The sequence below is a fragment of the Scomber scombrus genome, chromosome 24, assembly GCF_963691925.1.
Source record: "Scomber scombrus chromosome 24, fScoSco1.1, whole genome shotgun sequence".
Taxonomy (NCBI): Eukaryota; Metazoa; Chordata; class Actinopteri; order Scombriformes; family Scombridae; genus Scomber; species Scomber scombrus.
The window spans coordinates 1,438,540-1,456,289 of record NC_084993.1 but is presented as its reverse complement, the minus strand read 5'-3'; the positions used below and the strand labels follow the sequence as shown (position 1 = coordinate 1,456,289).

Sequence of the window (17,750 nt, the reverse complement as noted above, 5' to 3'; positions counted from 1 at the left end):
CTATTAATGGATTAAACCCTTATAAAGTTAAATAATGTGATATATTTCCTATTAATAGATTAAACCCTTATAAAGTTAAAATAAGTGTAATATATTTCCTATTAATCTATTAAACCCTTGTAAAGTTAAAAAGTGTAATATATTTCTATTTCCTGTTAATGGATTAAACCCATATAAAGTTAAAAGGTGTAATATATTTTCTCGCCACCAGGTGTCACCGGTCGCTAGCACTAACTCTATTAATGGATTAAAACCTTATAAAGTTAAAAGGTGTAATATATTTTCTCGCCACCAGGTGTCACCGGTCGCTAGCACTAACCCTATTAATGGATTAAACCCTTATAAAGTTAAAAGGTGTAATATATTTTCTCGCCACCAGGTGTCACCGGTCGCTAGCACGAACCCTCCCCGGGTTTCAGGTCTCTCTCTCCGGCTGTCGTTGGCTGAGTTTAACAGCTGGCAGGAAGAACTGACGTGACTTTACTTCCTGTCTTTTTTTCCTTCGAGCAGCTTCTCCGTTTATCCTTCTGTTTTCATCTGTAAATCAGAGAGTTATAATCACAGTGGATCCTCAGTAGATGACAGGAATGGAGGAATATAACAGCAGCAGCGAGGTTTGTTCCTTTAAATCAACATTTAGTCTCATTTAATGCAGATAGTCAGAAACATGAGAGGCCACTCCCGATGCTACAAGTAATATTAATATTATTATTATTATGCTTTATTATGTGTTGAATCAGTAGTTTAGGTTGTTTTATAAACTACTAACACATTCATGGTGTTGTTATAAGTGATGTTATTGTTCTAGGTCATGTTTTAGTATCTAATATTTCACTATTTATAATTTAGTTTAACGATAAAACTGGATGATTTAATTATACACACACTACACTGATATATATACACACATTAATACAAACACACACTACACTGATATACACACACTACATACACACAGACACACATTACACTGATATACACACTGATACACACATTAATACACACACAGACTAATATACACACATTAATACACACACAGAGTAATATACACACACATTAATACACACACTACACTAATATATACACATATTAATACACACACACACACACTACACTGATATACACACTAATACGCATACTAATACACACACTATGCACACACTATACAGACATTAACCTTATATTTAACTATTTTTGGAGACTTGTGCTAAAATGACTCTGAATATTTGTCTGTTTTTTTCTCTTTTTCAGAGCTCATTCAACTCTGAAGAAGTTGATACTATTGTCAAAGAGGTAAATGTTGAACCTTTTTATATCAAATGTACTTTTCTTTTTAAAATTGTAAAAAAAAAAAAAAAAAATACTATATTCTCTGCAGATAACATTGTTTAATTTGGCACAAAGTAAGCCATACATATGTATTATAAATGTATATAAAACAAACTATTAAAGACCTTGGATTAACCCAATAATTTACTTATATTTTTATAATAGTGTGAATTAGAACTGCAACGTTTAGTCAATTAATCGAGTCGTCAAATGGCCATTATCATAATCATATAATCGTCATTGTTTTAGTAAAAAAAAGCCAAAACATTTGCTGGTTGCAGCTAATGTGATGAGTTGAAGCTTTTTTATGACATAAATTATAATAAACAGATTATTTTAGGATATTGGACAAAACAAGACATTTAAATGCGTCATTATCAACTAGAAATTAACTAATTCTGATCGTATTTTTTACTGTTTTCTGGCATTTATAGACAAAACAATGAATTTAATTTAATTTTAATGGTGTAGGGCTGCAGCTAACATGTCATTATGTCTGAAAACAGTGAAAAAGACCCAAGTTAATATTATTCAGATTGTTTATGTTAGTCAACAAGAGTCCAAACCTCAAAGATATCCAGTTTAAAATGACATCAAATCCTCCACATTTAAGAAGCTGCGACTAGTAAATCAGCTCTATAGAGATGTAAAATGTTAAAATTTGTCATATTATCTCATTCAAACGATGATTAATTAGTTCATTAATTCAGTATATAAGATGTTTGGTTGTTGAGTAGAGTTCCTGTGCTGCTGTGAGCTTCACTATTGATTCAGGTTGATGGTGATTTAATAAAAAGCTATAATGTCAATAATGGCAGATGAAACAAGTTGAATTTTGAAACACATGCCTTAAAACACTGGCCATGTACAATAAGAAACAAACCTCATGTCCACGTCTAAAAGAGTTCATTAACGTGTGATTTTTAGTAAACAGAAACTCTCTAATGTTTGTGCTTCACTCTGATGTTTAACTGAGGTTTTAGTGAAAAGCTGAACAGTGTTTTCTCTTCATCTGAGTCGCCTCCAGTGAAACAACACCCGGTGATTTCCACATGACTGGAAACACTCTGCTATTATCTGACTGTGTGTGTGTGTGTGTGTGTGTGTTTATATTTATGTGTGTCTTTCTCTCTCTCAGTGTATCGAAGGAGTGGTGGGAGTAGACGACTACAGCCAGGGTCAGGTGAACAAATGGACGGCCAGCATCGTGGAGCGCTGCCTCACTCTGCTGGTCAAACAGGGGAAAGCGTACAAGTACATCGGTATGTGTTTGAATGAAGACACTGAGACACAAAGCGATATAAGGCTCCATGTTCTGCTTCCAGAGGTCAGAAGACAAACACATAACTCATTTATAAGTGACAGCAGGAGAAATATGAATGCAGCTAATGAAGGATGCACTGATCCGACTTTATCACAACCGGCCTGCCGAAGGGTGCAATCCGGCCCACTTTACTACCTGTGTTCTTTTCCTTCCTTCCATCTGTCCTTCCTCCCTTTCTTCCGTCTGTCCTTCTTTCTTTCCTTCCTTCCTCCATCTGTCATTCCTACCTTCCTTTTTTCCTTCCTCCCTTTCTTCCTTCTTTCCTTTCTTCGTTCCCTACTTCCTTCCATCTGTCCTTCCTCCCTACCTTCCTTTTTTCCTTCCTCCCTTTCTTCCTTTTTTCCTTTCTTCGTTCGTTCCTTCCTTCTCTCTTTCCTTCCTCCCTTCCTCCCTTTCTTCCTTCTGTCTGTCCTTCCTACCTTTCTTTCCTTCCTTCCCTTCTTATTTCCTTCCTTCCTTCCCTCCATCTTTTTAATGATCCGGTCCTCATCAGATCTGATTGGTCCTTATGTTCCCTTTGATTGAAGATGAGTTTGATCTTCCTGCCATAGATTCAAATTTCTCCAAAGTGAAACATGCGTTACATCTGAATCTTAGTTTATACTTCAGTGGTTTTATGCAGACATGCTGTAAGTCTGAGTCTCATAAGAATAATAATAATAATAATGATACAAAATAAGAGTAGAATCACACTTTTAACTACATTTATTTCCTACTTTTAACGCCTGCTGCTCTGTTGTTGTTCTTGTTGCTGTTATGTAACTTCCACTAGTCGCCATTATCTGTGTTATGTGTCTCTGAGTGCCCTCATTTTGAATGCACTGCATAAATAACATTGATTATTAATATTATAATTATTGAAGTGGTTATTGTGGCTGTTTCTCCGTACAGTGACGTGTTCCGTGATGCAGAAAACTGGTGCAGGCCTCCACACAGCTAACTCCTGCTACTGGGACACTGCTATGGATGGTAAGAAAAACCCTCCACAGCTCAGAGTCCACATTAATCTCAGTATAATCAGCTGGTTTATTGTCATTAAAGAAGTCCTGATCAAGCCTCATCTGACACATTTTAAATTCAGATATCTGCTGATATTGAGTCCAAACTGATATTTAACATTTTTCATGCAGCAGAAGATAAAATATTCATTTAAAGTGAATCCATCACATTGAAATAACAGCTGCAGCCTTTTGACTGTGCACACATTTTTATTATTATTGTCATAATTTAAGTGAATGTTACTCCTAAAACTGATGTGATTCTCTAGAGAGAGAAGATGTATCACTCTGTTGGATTTGTTTGAACTACATAAACGCTCACGCTCAGTACTGAACAATACAGGATATATAGTAATAATAATAAATAAATGTAGGTCTTTTGTCATCATACTTTCATACTTTGGCCAATTTTATTAAGTGGCTCCATGTAAAAAGTGTTAAAGTGGACACATAGCTCCAAAACATGAGATGAACATAAGCTTTCCTGAGGATTTATATCATGTACATCAAGTTTAGGAGGTTTATTTGAAGGCCTTCAGCTCTCTCTCTCTCGTGTCTAATTTTGTCTTCTAACACTTAGTTTTGTTGTTTTGTGTCCCTACAGGAAGTTGCACTGTGAGATGGGAAAACCGCACCATGTACTGCGTGGTCAGTGTGTTCGCTGTGGCTGTCGCATAGGACACACACACTAACACACACACACACACACACACACACACACACACACACACACACACACACACACACACACACACACACACACACACACACACACCTATATATATATATATATATATTGTATATTAATAGATGACCATCACTACCACATGAAGATTGCAGTGTGCTCATGTGACCAGCAGGGGGCAACCAAGTGCCACAGAGTCCATGCTGCCTCATTGTAGCTCGACCTTTGACGTCGAAGGAAAAGCTGCAGAGAGGACAACAGCTGTTTGATTTTTTTTTTCAGCCTTTAAACATCTCTCTGTTATCTTGTCATGTCACTGCAGTGCTTTAATTGCTTTACAATTAACTGTATTTATCACTAACGCCTGACTGCATGCAACAGCTGCAAACAATAACATTCAATTAATTTCTTCTTCTGTGGTTTGTTTTCTGATTATTTTGTGCATCATGTTAAAGAGAGAAAGAGGATTTTTGTACCCAGAGGGGTTTGCTGCAAGGTAATAAACTTATGATTTATGATCAAACAGCAGTCATTGATTATTGTTAGCGAAACACCGCAGCGGCTGGATTATTCTTTTATTCGATTTTCATCCCTGCAGGTGAGCATTTTCACTTTTTTATATATATTTTTGTAGTTCTGTTGGATCCATGATGTTCCCTTAAATTCTTGGTGGATCAAAAAATGTCGGTAACTTTGAATACCGTAAGTTCCTTTTTCTGGTTACACTGTAATGTTACGAAATGTTTAGAAAATTGCTTCAAGGCCTCAAAAAGTTCAACTCAATCATCAAAAAAAAAGGAAGTTCACTTGGTCAGGAGAGAAGAAATACAGCAAACCACTCTTATTAAAGGATTTCATGGTGGAGAAGAAATGTTTTTGCATTTATTTTAAAGCTTTTTAAATTAAAGATGTCATGAAAACACAGGAAAGACACAATAACATATAAATAATCTTTCATTGCTGTAATTTTCCCTTTTAAATGTAACATGAAATTTATATTGAGGCATTAATGCAGAAAGTTTGAGCTTTAAAAGTTTAATATTTACGATGAAAACCCACAAACTAGACATATTCCTGAGCTTTCAGCCACATCTCATGACCCGACTGAAATTCAATGCTCGGGTCATGTGTTGAACAAATGAACCATGACACGAAATGTGGATGAAAGCCCCGGGAAGCCTCTAACCAGTCGACCCTGTGCTAATAAGTTATAATCAAATAACAGACAATGATTATTTCAGATGAACTGAGAATTGATCCAGTTGCAGTAGGGATGCATCTAATTATCTCTATTACTTGTATTACAATAAATCTGTCAATTAGGGGTTTTAACTAATTAGTTTTTTCATGAAATGCCAGAAAATGATCAAAAATAATATAAAACATGCATAAATACGCACAGCTGTATTAGAAAGCATGTTTGTTTTTTTAAGCTCAGTCACACACTGATCCACTGCAGCAGCCAAAGCTTCAATGCCTTGCTCAAAAGCGATTTTTGTTCTTTTTGTAAAATAATGACTTTCTTCACCACATTTAAGAACTTATTCAGACATAGTGACTTTGTCCGAGTGCCACAAAAAGCAGAAACAGGAAGGACAGTTTTGAAACCAGCAAAGCTTAACCTTTTTTTTTTTGATGAAACACAAAACGAGAACAAGCTTTTTTGAGCAAGAACCGTCTCTGTGCAAAACCTGGCGAGAAGCAAAGAGGAGGAGGAAGAGGAGGAGAGCGGTCGGTGATGATGAGCTGAGGTTTTTTTTTTAAAGTATTGACTTGGAAACACTGCAGCTTCCAAACTAAACTCTACAACATTAAAAAAAAAAAAACATAAAACAAGACAAAATATTATGATGTAAAATGTGACCCCTGCTGCTACTTGGGAAGTTTCCTCGCTGTTTAAGAAGTTGTTTTTTTTTTAGAAGTTTTCTTTGTTGAAGATGAACTTGACGTCGGACTCTGAGTGAGAATGACACTGTTTCTCCAGAGATTTGCCCAGCTGAGGCGGGCCGCACAGAAGACTCCAACTTTAGTTCTGAGGAAACAAAACTCAAGTTTATTATAATCATTTTTTATGGTATTATTTATAACCACTGCAAGGTTATTAGATCTATATAACTGTCCTAGAATTACTACACCCGAATATTACACTTTGAAGTCTTACTGTTGCCCACATGTCTCGCACATTATGTCCTTAAAAATATGATGTTTCAAAAAGATTAAAATCACAAGACATCCCTAAACTTGAAAAATATTGAGCAGCAGTAGTAGCCGAAGTAGAAGTAGTACAAGAAGTGGTGGTAGTAGTAGTAGTAGCAGTAGTAGTAGTAGTAGTAGTAGTAGTAGTAGTAGAAGTAGTAGTAAAAGAAATGGTACTGGTAGAAGAAGCAGTAGTGGTTATAGTACAAGAAATGGTAGTAGAATAGAAGAAGTGGTGGTATTAGTAGTAGTAGTTAAAGTAGTAGTAGTAAAAGTAGAAGAAGTAGTAGTAGTGGTAAAAGAAATGGTAGCAGTGGTAGTGGAATGGAGTAGAGTGATTGTAGTCTCAATAGTAAGAGAAGTGGTTTTATTAGAAGTAGATGTAGTAGTAAAGTAAGTTGTCAGTGATAGAACAAGTGGGGTAGTCATAGTAGAAATAGTTGTATAAGATAGTAGAACAAGTCATACTGGTAGTAGAAGTAGTCGTTGTAGGATTATTAGCAACAGTATTAGTAGTAGAAGTTGTACTGTAGCAGTACTAGTAGCCCACGTATACAGCATCAGTAGTTTGTACAGTAGTTAAAAACTGTAAAAACTACAGTTAAGACATTTACTTTTAGTATCATTAGTTGATTAAATTATTTCCGTTAGATATTCCAGTCAGTGATTTATAAAATAACTGGGTGTGTTTGACGTCACAGACCTGAATAATGTTGATAAAGTGTGTTTGTATTGTGTATGATAGCGTGATAAAGAACCTCACCCTGGGTGCGTTGTGGCAATATTGGTAAACTCATTGTCCCAGTTGGGTTTCCCATAAAGAGTCTTCTGTTTGAGCCCTGTGATTGGATCGTCTCTGCTTCGTGGTGAACACGGAAGTGAGCGGCCTGAAAAAGGACAGAGACATTTCATATTTCAGCCAACTTTTAACTTGAGTAAGTCTTGATAATAGTTCCACAACACATACAGAACTTCAATTTAAGTGAAACCAGAAAACTAACCCCCAATGTAATGGTCACTTTATAGCTTTATATTCTCAGTTTAATACAAAGGAAAGCAGTTGTATCAGTCTAAGATCACATGAGCAGATGTCTCCAGTACCTCGGTCTCCTTCCAGCGGTGAGGTAGATGTTGTAGCTGAGGAAGTCGGTCACGCCCTTCTCCGTCATCTGGTTCTCCAGGACCTGCAGCAGGTCTGCAAACCACTCAAAGGCCTCCGTCTCTGGGCACAGCCAGTAGAAGTAGATCTGGGAACGATGGAGAGAAAAACACACAAGAATCACTTTATTAGCCGAAAGGTCCTAAAAGTATTAACATGTTTTATCTCCACGATGCTTCCTGTCCTTTTGGTCTCACTCACCTTCTTGGTGAAGACATCCTGGTTGTTCTGGATGCGTTTGTACCAAACAGACTTTAGGATGGAAGCAAAAGGAGTCACGCCGATTCCTGCGCCCACCAGCATGACCACCTCGTAACGAAACACGTCCTCGCTGGCCGTACCAAATGGGCCGTCTATGGCCACACTGAGAGAGAGAGAGAGAGAGAGAGAGAGAGAGAGAGAGAGAGAGAGAGAGAGAGAGAGAGAGAGAGAGAGAGAGAGAGAGAGAGAGAGAGAGAGAGAGAGAGAGAGAGAGAGAGAGAGAGAGAGAGAGAGAGAGAGGAGAGAGGTCAAAGCACAAACAGTTATTCATTGTCATTTGTTCATTTTTGTTTCTGTTTTAGTAAATCCAACCCACCATACAAAAAATAATCTTTTCGTCAATTCCATTTCATACAGTGCAAACCACTAATTGCCTCTGCTGGTTTAAAATATTTGTTTTGCCTTGAAGCAACTCAAACATGGTTGTTGCATTTTTGTAGCACGTTTGCAGACCTGATGGTTGTTTGGTCCCTTTTTTTATAACATGTACAGTCAAAGTGTAACCAAGAAAGCAGCAAATTGTCCTCAACATAATTTCATTAGACGCAGCGGCTCTGAATAAAGGTGCTGTTCTTTGTTCTCATTGTTTCACAAAAACTCCAAATTGCCCAGTGGGACCACTGCCAAAAACGGATCTGATATTGAGAGGATATTATTGTTAATATTGCAAGATCTCTACAGTCTCTTTTCTTCTCTGCTCAATCCGGAAAGGGAAGGAATTATAGCCACACACAATGAACCACTAAGGGCTGTAAATGTGACCCCCACTGCCAGCTAGTCAAAAGAGTCCATCAAGAAAGCAAGAGGGTGCAATCAAGTATAATCAACCGGCAATTTCAGGTACAATTTTAGTCTTTCTTTTTTTCCCCCCGTCTCCCCTCTCCTGTTGTCATACCTGGGTAGTTGCCATGCCTCCTGAGTCTCGGTTTTGTCTCCTCCACAGGCCTCATACAGTGCCTGAGTCCAATCGCCGACAATACGGATGTGGGCACTGAAGAAGTCCTCCTCGGGGGCAGAGGTCAGGGTGAACGGGTGCCACTCCAGCCTGGAGATGGACGGACACTTGATGAAGACGTACTGACCCACCTCCATGTGGAAACCTTTCCTCTTCATCTGCAGCTCCAGCGTTTTGGACGGGTGCATCACCACCTGTGGGAGGTACGGTGTTATGAGAGTTTGGGTTATTTGTCAGATAACAAGTATTAAATAACATCTAGGGCTTTAACGTGTCATTACTGCCATATTGATGAGTTGTTTAGTCTAAACTGTATAGTCTATTCATCAGAAATGTCCATCAAAACTTCCCAAAGTCCAAAGTGATGTTTATAAATGTCTCATTTTGTCCGACCAACAGTCCAAAACCCAAAAGTATTCAGTTTACAATAATAAACTGAGAAACACAGCAAATCCTCACATTTCAGAAACTGGGGGAAAAAAATCATGTTAATTTGTTGCTCGACAAGCTGATTTATTAGAATAATTAGCTCAAAGCTGTATAATCCTCTAAATTTGTTCCCTTTAAATCTTTTTTTAATCTGCATTTTACAGAAATATTCGTTCTTACAAGGATGAGTCTGACTCAACTAGTGAGTTATAATCATTAACATTCATAATTTACTGTACTGTATTGTCATTTTTTAAGAAAAAAAACACCATATTTTGCCAGATAATTCTGAGTTTATATGTTCATGTATCAAAAAGTTGCTTCTTATGCCACATGGTTGTGCTATTTGCATTGGGGGGGAAAAGAAGCTTTTTCTTTCTACCAAAGTTTCTTGAAATCTGCAATGTAGTTTTTGAGATAACTAAAAGTCAAACAAACCTCCAAAGAGAACATATACTTGTTTTTGCTGTAAGTATAAATAATAATACTTTTACAGATAGGGGCAGGTTAGGCACATTTAAAGCCCACTGCAGTTACATTTCAAGAATTTAGTTGGAAAAAAAACATATGTAGGACCTAAAAGTCTTGCTCAAAGACACTTCAACAAACCTATTATCCTTACCTTTAGAACAGGTCGAGACTGTTTATATCTCTTTTTTTTAGTGATTTTTGAGTTTTAGTGATTAAAAACACAAACCTTGGTGATGACGACTTTCTGGCAGGATCGATAGAGGCGGACCATCCTCTCACACACATACAGGAACATGGGGGCCACAACCCACTTCCATGTCTGCAGAAAAGAAATATATTTTTAAGAATTTACAACATTATTACCGATAATTACAAAACAATATATAAACAGCTCAAAAGGACATCTAACTCTCTGACAGTTTCTTGATAGGTATAACATTTAGAGTCATTTCTAAACACATAACAACTTTTCCAATCCAAACCAATCTTTTCCATTTGTTGTTAACAGTGACGATAGATGAAGACTATAAGGCCAGAATTTCATAGATTACCCCTGGCGGGTTTCCAGCAAATTCTGGCACAGCACAAGTGGTAGAGTTCCCCCAGTACTTAAAATCATCGGCACAGTCCTTCGGCTTGTTTGTCATCAAGCTTTTTGGTGTCTGTCCTCGCACAATCCGCCTGCAGCCACAAAACACATGAATATTTAATAATGAGCAGTATTAATATAACTATGGGTAAAACTTGGGGATACCCTAGTAATTGTCTCCAATGCTCAAATGTATTGTTTATTGTTTTGTCCAAATTTAATTAAAAAGTCATAATTTCTTTCAGGTGTTGCTCAAAATGAAAATGAACTTCGGTGGCATCCTACCCGTAGCCATGAAACACCAGTCCGATGAAGAAGATGACAAAGAGGTGGTGCGTGTACCAGAACACCTCGAAGTACGACCTGCGGATGACTTCCATGGATGAAGTGATGATGAGGATGAGGGCCAGCGTGATGGCCACGCCCGTCAGCCCGGCGATGGTGGTGAACATGACGATGGTAGGGTTCTGCGTTATAATTAAGTAGGGTTAACCCATTTTTTCAACTCTAATGAAGCACATTTTATAAGCAAATCTATTATAAAAAATAGGTAAAGTGTAATCACTGAAGGCAGTTGCACAGTTTTATGAACAGTAAAACTATGTGAATATCTGAGTCCTGAAGTGCAAGGGTTGAGTGATGTTAAATGTGAAGTTCAGGCACTACAGGGTGATGAAATCATACAAGTGCAGGTGATACATTTAGCTGAGTTATCAGATAATGTCCTGTAAGAAATGAGAGGCTATAAATTATAAACCGTAAGGAAATGTCAGTCGAAGTGTGTAAGCAGTATATTTTATTTATATTTGAAAGTTATGGGAGTCAGAAAAGCTGATGTTTAATTTTAATGTTCATCTGAAAGCAGCAGCAGCACTCTCTATTAAAAAATAAAGGACCTATTAGTCGACATGTAATGTGAAAGCAGGAAGGAGATATAGTAAGAGCAAGGAAGTTAGTTGTACAATGGCACCTGTACAGTCAGAAAGGGTGCAGAAGGGCACTAATGAATTGTGCTTGCAGTAAAAAGGCAGTAGCATCAATATCAGTATCAATGTATCAATATAGTATAAATGGAGTATCAATGCTGCATATTGTAAGTCCACATTTCAATTGTTTCTCATAGCTTTTTAAGAAAAACAGAAACTAAATCTGCAAAGAGGAAGTTTCTCATATGACAAAATATCCTAAAGACAAGTATCATCATAGAGGAAGTTTGTGGGATGAAGTAATGCAACTTTTTTTTTTTAATGACCCAAGATTTAGAAATTTAGCAGAGGGAAATTAACAGATTTCAGCAATACGAGAAGCATCCACCGACATATAGAAACTGAAAAAGCTAAACAAGCTGCATGTTTTTCCAGTAACCATAACTCACAGTCTCGTTGGTCCGGATGGGGTTTAGGTAGGCTAGGCCATCTCCGTTACCAATGTCAGACAAGACGAAGGGAAGCCAATTGGGGTCACGATTCAGTTGGGCATCCATGAAATACTCAAAGTTAAACAAGTGTGCAACGATGTGCACGGCTACAAGAAAGTGAGAAAGGAGAAGCATATTAGGACAAAGTAACTTTAAATAGTCAAAATCATGTTTTGAGTCACATGAGAAGCTTTGATGATGCCCAATTCAGCAGTATTGACTTATCCTAGATATATAAGCAGGTATGCAACTTTAAATGTTTTACAGGCCACATTTTTAAGTATATTTGATCTTATTCATCCAATTCTTAATGCAAAAAACCCAGAATTTCTGTTTTGTTGCACAAATTGAAAATGTGTAAGAAACGACTTAAAAGAAAATGGTTATCTGGGTTTTGTAGTGCTATATATTTTCTTCACAAACATAGGATTAATATTTTTATGTTGCACTTTTTAAACAAACAAGATTACAAAATACTTCAAAGTTGCTGCACCGATCTGTGGAGTGCATCAAGGCTCTGTTTTAGGTCCTTTTCTGATTTTGTGTGTGCATGCTGCGATAACACATCATCATCATAACTTTGCTTTTCAACTGCTATGATGATATGCAACTTTACGTAGACGTTTAACCAAGATAGAATTGTATAATACCTGTATGAAAGGCAATCATATAAGCCACCAGTTTGTGAAAAGTGATGTTTCGGTCCAGCTGACGAGCGGCTGTGCGGCTACATAACTAAACACAAACAAGAAAGATAGATTATGAGAAATTAGGAAAGTGTTATTGGACGATAAATTCAGTCTTCTAATTAAAAAACTGACAGCAATCATTTGAATTAAAGACCATGTAAAGTGAATTCAGAAATTTTCTTCTAAACAAATTAAATAGGTCATAAATGTATTTCTAAAAAATGTGTAAAAAGCATTTCGACCATTTAGATTTGAATTGTGGAGCTAGGCTTCACAAACTGTGTTTCAACATTTCTGTGTTCAGGATTTAGTGGGCGGGTCTGAAAATCACCGGTGCATTGGCATAAACCCGTCCCTGCTGCTGTAGCGGTATAAATACATTCAGCTCACACTATTACTACTACAGTCTACAGTTAGCCGCTGAGCTAGCAGCTGAGTTAGCAGCATAAAGCTCTCAGATGTAGAATCCATGTTTCTGGTAGAGGTGGTGACTTTGATTGACAGGTGACACTTGGTAGGGGGCGGGGCTTCAGCGAACTCGACGGGCACGCCTACAGCGTTTTGGAGCAGAGACAGAGGCTGATTTTTAAACAACTTTAAAGCCTAATTTCATATAGTTGCCGATTTTTTTTAATCATTCAAATTTGGCAGGGTGGTTAACAACACACTTTTCTGTGGTATGTCAAACTCAGAACACATATTTATTCTTACTTTACACGGACTTTAAAGTTGAGTTTTTATACCTGAATGGTGCCACGGAGGAGGGAGAGCAGGTTTCTGCAAACTGGCAACAGAATGAGCATACAGTTGAAGTTGAGGCAGGCAGCAGGAGCTCTGGCCCAGGAAAGAGCTTGCTGGAGGGAAGAGAGTGTTGAGTTCACAATGTAATCAGATTGTAGTGCTTATTTTTAGATTGATACTTAATAATTTAATAATTTAATAATTTCACAATTCATAAAATGGGTTACAATAAGATTAATAAAGAGTAGAAAATAATAGGCAATTGCAGCCCAACTGTAGTCTTACTGATGAACTTCAGACAGGCTAAATGTAACCCAGACATTCACCACTCCCTTTACATTCACCACGTAAATCTTATATTATCTTTAACCTAACACCCAACCTGTAATCCCTAAAGCATCTTAGCCTCAACCGAATTTTCTACCCTTGACCTATTGACCCTTTTCTTTATCTTAATCCTAAAAGCTCTGTAAAGAACATCAACCTTGGATACTGCTTATCTTTCCATATACTGGTAGTGACATACTGTAATGTCCCTATAAGAAAGTGCACAAATGCAAAAGAAAGTAAGAGCCCCTCTGTTTCACTTCTGCTGACTGAAACCCAGCTGGGCAGTTTGACTCAGTGCATCATGAAGCCAGCTGTGACCACAGAGCAGACTTAAATCCTCACATCAGCCTGACTTCCTTCTCCAATAAGAAACGTTAGATTGAAAGATGGTGTAAATAATATGTGATAATATGTGAATCCAGAAACAAAAATGTGTGTGAATAATGTGTCATATGATTGTAATTGATTTAGTTTGGTTTGTTTTTTTCTCAGTACAACTCATTAAGATTTATTATGCTGTACTAAATGTATCTACAGTAATGGCCATGAGCTCTTACACAAGAAAGCTCCATGTGCCGCAACTTAACAAAACACAAGCAAGTAAATGAAGAAACATTTACTTGAAAGTAAAAGAAATAATAGAACTTTTGGTCAATTTTCACATCAACCACTAGTCAATGATGTATGAAAATGAGATAACGCTGTTTATTTTAGTTTGAACCATTATTTATTAGTGTTTTTAGATCCTCATTAGCTGTGCTGTTATCGGCACAACTGCCACTCCTCTTTGGGTCAGTAGAGAAAAAACACTGCAGCTATTCCATGAGTTTTGTAATTCGAAGGTAAGCACGTACATACTAAACATAATAATACAAATATAAAACACTGCACAATTGTATGAATCATATCAAACATGGTGACTACTGTACATGATTCTGACATCATAGATACACACCTAGAGTTAGTGTTTTATTAATTAAACAGCTGTCAATGTTTCTGTAGTTGCTGCATACCTGCTTCAAAATTTGTGATGTGTCTTATATTTACTCATTTGCAGTATTTTCTTCCCCCTTTTTAGTGTTACTAATCAGTATATAAACAGTTAATAAATGCCCTACAAAAGTAGTTATAAGCAGATAAACACTTATTAATGTATGTATTAATGTATTTGTTTATTATAACTCATCTAGTGGGCAACCATACGTTTAAGCTGCTGTATAAACAGATAATGAATGACAATATAGCAAGTAGCACAAGAAATGTATGACAATATGTATGATGGGCGTGTCCTTATGTTGAAGGAACAGTGAGATATACCTCAGAATCAGTTCTGGAGATACCTTCAGATTAGACATTTACTTAAGCAGGCTGTTCCAAACCCTAAAATAACTCAAGTCAAGGCCCTGTACCCTTAGTGATATACTTGCAGTCTTCGGTAAGTGCAAGGAAACCTCAGTATACTCGTCCTACTTTGCTGGAAAGACTAAGTGAGCTGACAAATGGCCTCAGAGAGACTTGGGAAGCAGACCTCAATCATTTAATGATGAGGAATGGAGTATCATTCTACAAAACCCACTAAATATTTCTACATAGAGTGCACTGAACCTCTGCAAAACTGCATAGGGTTGGGTTAAGAGATGTGACCCTTTGTTATAGTCCTGCGCCAAGGCTCAGAGATGGTTGACAGCATTTCATGAGAATATTAAACTGATCATGGGTCAGGACATTACATTTCTACCTAAACTGTGGGATCCCTGAACCCTAGAAAAGGTGGATCATCATGCATGCCTGAAAGCTACTTATTAGGGAATTATTCCTCCATCCAGCTTATGGTTCAATCAGTCAAGTAGAATGCCAACCTCTAAAGAGTTCAACTACAGGAGAGTAAACCAGCTAAACCGATACCACGCTAAATGGGGGAAACATATCGATCCTATTATAGACACGCCCCATATGAGGTTCTGCAAAACACTCAACCCTGGACTGTCAGGGGTTAAAAGTTAGAAACCACCATGTGAGTATTTTGCATCTACCGACGTTGACTCATCTCGGTGTGGCGATGTAGGCGTTGAAGCCCCGTGGTTTGATGTTGACATTAAGTCTGTAAACAGTAGATAACTAACACACATCCTTTTTTATCCTATTTCTGTCACTGTTAGAGAAGAATTGTTTGTTCTGATGCTGTTTTCTGTTATCTATTGTGTTGTGATGTCATGGAAACACATGAACTGAAACTATACTCGTTATAAATTAATGTAAATTTAGTAAAAATACAGTTATGATAATATAAAATTGGTCTTAGGAATTTTCTCAGACAGCAGCCGTGACATTATGAGGAACTGAAAAAGGCCAGGTCCTGTTTTCACAAATAACTCATTTCATTTGTCCCACAACTGTCTGAATTATTTGATTCTATAACTTCTGTTAAAGCTAAAAAAGGAAAAGAAAAGTAAATCACACTTTACAGACTTCTTCAAAAGCATGCATGATATGATTTTGAAACTGATCTCAGCCCAGAATCTACTAAATGATTCATAATTCAGATGATAAAATAAAAAATGAAGCAGAAGTGATGCAGCAGGAGAGACTCACCCCGAGAAGCACCCGGGTGTAAAACCATCTCTCGACCAAGAAGTTCAAGTAGAATTGGACAAACAGGTACGCGTTGATCCCAAGCCAAACCAGCTGCAACACACATCCAAACACAAGGCGAGTTACATCAAAAAACACAGTCTGACTAATGCAAAACAACCTCTGTTCACTCATGCATGAATCAAGAAAGATTATAAGTAACTCATCATTTTTGGAATACCAGTATCGACACAATACTTGATTTTCAGTGTTTTTTTACACTTTCCTGAGACCAAAAAAAGGCCAAAGTTAAATATATAAACACATGCAGTCATATAAATGGCTGTCAGGTCACACAGATCATGCATTTTGTACAAAAATAATAACAATTTATCATTTTAAGTTAGATATATTGGGCCGACCATATTTAGACCAAGAAAAATAAAGTACATCACTTAACAACACAGTTTCCCACCAGTGTTAAGTCATGGAGGAGGAGATTTAGACCAGCATGAAGATGAGCTGTCAAACATGTATAATCATTTAAAATCTTAGTAAATATATTAGAGGACAAATTAATGGCTTTAAAAATTAAAAAAGTATCCAGGCTAACATAAAACTTTGCAGGTTTCTGATCTAACAACCTAATTCTGGCCTTATACGCTCTTTGATTTAATAAAAATGGTCAAAAAGTGGCAAAAAATAGATTTAAATGAAAACATACTTACAGAGTTAAAGACAATAAAGTTTATGAATCGGACCAGACATTAGATTTTTATAACGTGGTGCATTAAAATCATTGACTATCACTGTAACTATCCTCAGTCAAAACCAAAACCAAGAGGCGTTATCACCACACTGATGATATTTACAACGATAGCAAACACATCAAAACTGAGAATTGTCCTAATTAAAGCGAAATTTACTCACAATAACAAAGACGGAGAGCCCCTCATTGGCAGCAAAGTTCCCCATGATGAAATATGTGTATGAAGTGAAGGAGAGTGTTAATGTGATAATACAGGAGGAAGCAGGAAACAGCACAGGAGGAGAATGAAGAGTGCAGAGGACTGATTACTCATTTTATAACCTTTGCTAGGAGCAAATAAGGAAGTAGGCCTTTGTGTTTGTTTCAGTAGAAGGTCTGTCGCTCTGCCAGCTGCTCGTATCTCCCCCAGTAATTCCTCCAGTCGTACAAATACACACACACAGCTTCCTTATTGAGCCTTGAGTCAGTAAAGTGTTAATATTTATCAAATCTAATCACAGGTAAAGCAAACAGTTGTTATGAGTCTTAAAATCAACATTAAGTCATCTTTAAAGCTTTTATTTTAAAAAGCCCCCCATTAGTTAATTTTGGGGATTTGATTAACTGTACATTTAATCACGAAATTTGCACCTTAACCTTAAACTTAAATACTATATCTCAACTGAGGAGTGTCCTGCATTATGACCGTATCTCCTTGACCCAGTTTTAAGATCAGCTGGTGCCTATCATAAAGTAAAAGTGTCTCACACACACCTGAATTTAAGGTCATTTGATATAAACATGTGTAAATCGTCATGGTCAGCCAGTAGAAACACTGATCCAGTTTGTTTAAATAAA

General features: G+C 37.0%; 2 protein-coding genes across 3 annotated transcripts; one reads left to right on the top strand and one right to left on the bottom strand.

Annotated features, from left to right (window-relative positions):
- The first annotated feature begins 477 nt into the window (after positions 1 to 477).
- Positions 478 to 4,859, top strand: LOC133976319 (dynein light chain Tctex-type 3-like). 2 transcript variants are annotated; one of them, XM_062414502.1, is made up of 6 exons: positions 478 to 614; positions 1,252 to 1,293; positions 2,468 to 2,591; positions 3,545 to 3,622; positions 4,256 to 4,340; positions 4,393 to 4,859. In XM_062414502.1, the coding sequence occupies exons 1-5, from the start codon at positions 579 to 581 to the stop codon at positions 4,327 to 4,329; spliced, it is 354 nt and encodes a 117-aa protein (XP_062270486.1). In that variant the 5' UTR covers positions 478 to 578; the 3' UTR covers positions 4,330 to 4,340; positions 4,393 to 4,859. The 2 variants fall into 2 exon arrangements, with proteins under 2 accessions (XP_062270486.1, XP_062270485.1); XM_062414501.1 differs by having other exon boundaries at positions 4,256 to 4,859.
- A 38-nt stretch (positions 4,860 to 4,897) lies between these two features.
- On the bottom strand, positions 4,898 to 17,177 carry LOC133976296 (cytochrome b-245 heavy chain). The gene is given in 16 exon segments (XM_062414469.1): positions 4,898 to 6,349; positions 6,352 to 6,368; positions 7,296 to 7,386; positions 7,389 to 7,419; positions 7,634 to 7,650; positions 7,653 to 7,779; positions 7,893 to 8,055; positions 8,848 to 9,101; positions 10,034 to 10,126; positions 10,359 to 10,488; positions 10,682 to 10,863; positions 11,772 to 11,920; positions 12,464 to 12,548; positions 13,246 to 13,356; positions 16,166 to 16,258; positions 17,075 to 17,177. Coding segments are annotated over 16 exon segments (1,686 nt in total). The 5' UTR covers positions 17,120 to 17,177; the 3' UTR covers positions 4,898 to 6,251.
- Between the last annotated feature and the right edge of the window lie 573 nt (positions 17,178 to 17,750).